The sequence below is a fragment of the Hylaeus volcanicus genome, chromosome 2 (genome assembly GCF_026283585.1).
Source record: "Hylaeus volcanicus isolate JK05 chromosome 2, UHH_iyHylVolc1.0_haploid, whole genome shotgun sequence".
NCBI classification, from domain to species: Eukaryota; Metazoa; Arthropoda; class Insecta; order Hymenoptera; family Colletidae; genus Hylaeus; species Hylaeus volcanicus.
In genome coordinates this window covers 30,472,475-30,475,864 of record NC_071977.1, presented here as the reverse complement: position 1 = coordinate 30,475,864, position 3,390 = coordinate 30,472,475, and the positions used below count along the sequence as shown (strand labels likewise).

The window sequence follows — 3,390 nt, the reverse complement described above, 5'->3', positions numbered from 1 at the left end:
ACACGCTAACATGTCCCATCGGGCGGCGTGTACCACCGGTGGCTCACTCTCGCGCGTCTATCAGATAGCGTACATCACCGCGCCGCCACATAGCGAGAAACACGAATAGCAACTCACGGGACGACCGAATATTACAACCGACCAACTCCGATTACGGTCGGTTCCGCGATATCCTGATCGTCCATTACGATATACGCGTTCGCGCCCGAAAGCGAGAGTCGGCAACGAGAATCGTTTCTTCGGTCCTGTTTGGTGGGAGAGACAGTTTCGCTGGAAGGAACGAAAACGCGTAGCTTCCCTGTCCTCGTAGAGCTCCTTTCTTTGTCTATGTGGCGTTGTTGTTGTTGTGTTGCATGCAGGAGGCCGGCTAGTACCTGGCGGGATCGCCAGTCCCCCGGGATCTGGCGGCTCGACCGGAAACACCGGGAACTCGAACTCGGCGGCTGCGAGACGCGGCAATCGCAGACTCACGCGCAATGAGAGCCGCTATCATTCCGGTGAGTACATCACACCAGCTGGACGATCAAACGGTCGACAGCGACCGAAAGAACCGCTAACGGGTCCTTAAACCTCGGACGACGCCGACTACACACGCGTTAGAGTCTATTTAGCCGAACTGTGACCGGGTGCCGATCCTTCGTTTACTCGATAGCGCCGTTCGCTGCGAACCGGCGCCATTCCTATCGATGTTGTCGTCCACGAAACATTCGGCTTTTCCGTTTCGAATTTGTTACGTAGGTTGTCGCGTCACCCATGTAAGAGTGCCAGAGCTTGTTATTACTGAATGAAAAAAATTAATCCTCGAGTCACGCTATCGACAAAAATGAATCCGAATAGAATTTGTGAATACAGCGAGGTTAGAAAAATAAGTACCATAGCAAAATAGTAGGTCGGTGGATGGTGTTTAGCGTAGCGAGTTACGTAGCAGGCTGGAATTCCATCCATCTCGAGTTCGAGAGAGGTTCATTTTTTTTCACGATATCCTACGACTTGGTTTTACAACAAATCCTGGTCCATCGTTTCGCGACAAATTCCGATCGTCTCGAAACAGAATCTCTTCAACCTCGCAGAGATTTTCACGATTGCTTGGCGATCGACGCGTCAATTCGAAACGTCGATCACCAGTCGCGTAAGAACCGATCTCCACTTTCCTCTCGCGTACGTTTCATCAGGCCGATCGAGAACACGTCGCGTGCTAATTAAGTGGACAGTTAATTTCGTTTAGAGAACCGCGCGACTCTCGTTCGAACGCGCGCGCAACGTTAAGCTTCGGAACCATGCTTTGCGAGTGCGAGGAATGTGCTTTCGGACCCGCGAGTGCTTTCTGCTCCGATAAAACGTTTCCTGGCGTCGCGAGCGCGTGCAATTACTTTCGAGCAAATCGCTGGAGTCGATAAGCCGCTAGCTGCAAAGAAACCGGCCGGTTTTACGGGACACAATGTACACCAACGATCTTCGTCGGATCGTAAATACGGAATGTTGCCTGTAATTGCACGAACCCCTTCGATTCCCCGCTGCTCGGTAAAAAGAACTTGCACCAGAAAATTTATTCCAATCCGTGCTCCCCGTGATCGTTTGGTCAACGTACGACGGTATTTTTCCTCGAGGTGTACTCGTCGCGCGGAAAAAAAAAAGAAAGAAATGTTTGCTTGAAGTCGTGTCCGAAATTGCATCAGGCGATATATACAAGCTGGGCTGTTTGTTTTCGACCTTTACCGACCGCCATTGCAAAGGAATTTAACACGTCACCCAGTAGTGTGCGATAGAACTTTTCGTTAACTTGTTCAGGAACGATTTTTTATTATCCTCAAACATTTGTTCTTTTTATTATTCCCAGTAATTATAATTATACAAAAATAAACGTGCACGTATGCGGCCAAGGAGGTGACAATGAGAAACGAATCTGTTAAAAAATTAATCGCTACGACAAATGTTACGTTATATAATCTTCGGTGGTCTCGAGATCAAATTTGAACTTCGCAGAAATGTTCGCGAGTCTGGCGGTCACCGCGTTGAAAGAAAAATGAATTCATAAAATCGACTCCCGTTACGCGTAATCCCTTCGGGCGGAAAAGCTATTCTATTATTCTATTCGCAGTGTTTAAATGGCACTCGGCGCTATCCGAAAGTGGCAGGCACGGTCGACACTCCGAAAACAAACAAACCATCCGTGGAATCGCCGGAACGAATTTCGCGAGCAACGATGGCCGAAAATTGTTATCGGTAGAGCTTTCGCGGTGCGCGCGCGACGATGCTTGTAACTTCTCGCGCGATGCTCGCCGGAACGGAACGAAAACCGAACGGTTCTCCGCGCATAAAAGTCCGCATAGGAACTTCATTTATCTAGAGGCAGAGCGAAGGCAATCTCGCACCTGGTGCACCGTTACTAGTCGAAGAGGACGAGCGGAAGATAACTCGCTGCTCATCCGAGGAACACGCGACCGAACGAGCGGAGATTTTAATACAAATTTCAAATAACGATCCGACGATAAACGACTGCTTCTCTTTTATCGTGCCTTAACGCGGTTCAATTTTCTTCGGTCGTGAAACTTTCAAAATTTTCTTCGATCGTGAAACTTTCAAAATTTTCTTCGATCGTGAAACTTTCAAAATTTTCTTCGATCGTGAAACTTTCGAAATTTTCTTCGAACGCGAAACTTTCTTCGAAACGAGTTACGGCACGAGATAAAGTATCTCGCGCGGTGGAACGTAACCTGGATCGAAATGTAGACCGAAACGTAATAGAGTCCGCGCGGATTCGGTCAGCGAGTCGCTGCGCTTCCGGTCGTGGTATATTTGTATCGTTATTACGACATCGCGCAACATCGGTGCGCGTTTGTTGCGAGAGCCACTCGGCCGATCGCACGGCGGAGTGTGCACGGCCGCGTTGCGATGGAAATAAGATAATTCGACGCGCTGCTTTCCGGAAAAATTCTACAATAAATCGTTCCCGGACGCTTCGCGAGCCTACGGTAGCGCGACGTTTGCGCGCTTTGTCGGAAATCGAATAAACGGAACAGCTGTACGCGCACGATTCGACTTTGTCGAACAGGAACGACGCTACGTTCACGAATCGGACGGTTAGGGTAGTAGATTAGCGTACATTTTTTGTAGGGTATAAAACAGGACTTTTTCCGATATCTTTGATTTATTTTTCGATTTATTTGAATTTAATGCAAACATTTACGGACGATACGCACCTTTTTTTCGAACAATTGCTTAAAAATTCAAGTGCGTCTTGTACTCGATATTAATATAAAAATGTCCAGTGTTTGGTTTAAAATTCTTCAAATTCTCCACTCTTGAAAATGACCTCACGGAGGCAATTTGATAATAAAAATGGTATTTTTTTAAAAATTGCTTAAAAATTCAGGTGCGTCTTGCATTCGA

At 47.5% G+C, this 3,390-nt stretch overlaps 1 protein-coding gene across 6 annotated transcripts in view; it reads left to right on the top strand.

The window, feature by feature from the left end:
* LOC128872466 (disco-interacting protein 2) overlaps nucleotides 1-3,390 on the top strand; it is a 45,363-nt gene that overhangs the window by 27,526 nt on the left and 14,447 nt on the right. For 3 of the 6 annotated variants that reach the window (XM_054115182.1, XM_054115180.1, XM_054115178.1), the window contains one exon: nucleotides 360-497. The exons of the other annotated variants lie outside the window; for them this stretch is intronic. In XM_054115182.1, the coding sequence (XP_053971157.1) occupies nucleotides 360-497 (138 nt within the window). The remainder of the gene's footprint in view (nucleotides 1-359; nucleotides 498-3,390) is intronic. 6 annotated transcript variants of the gene reach the window in all.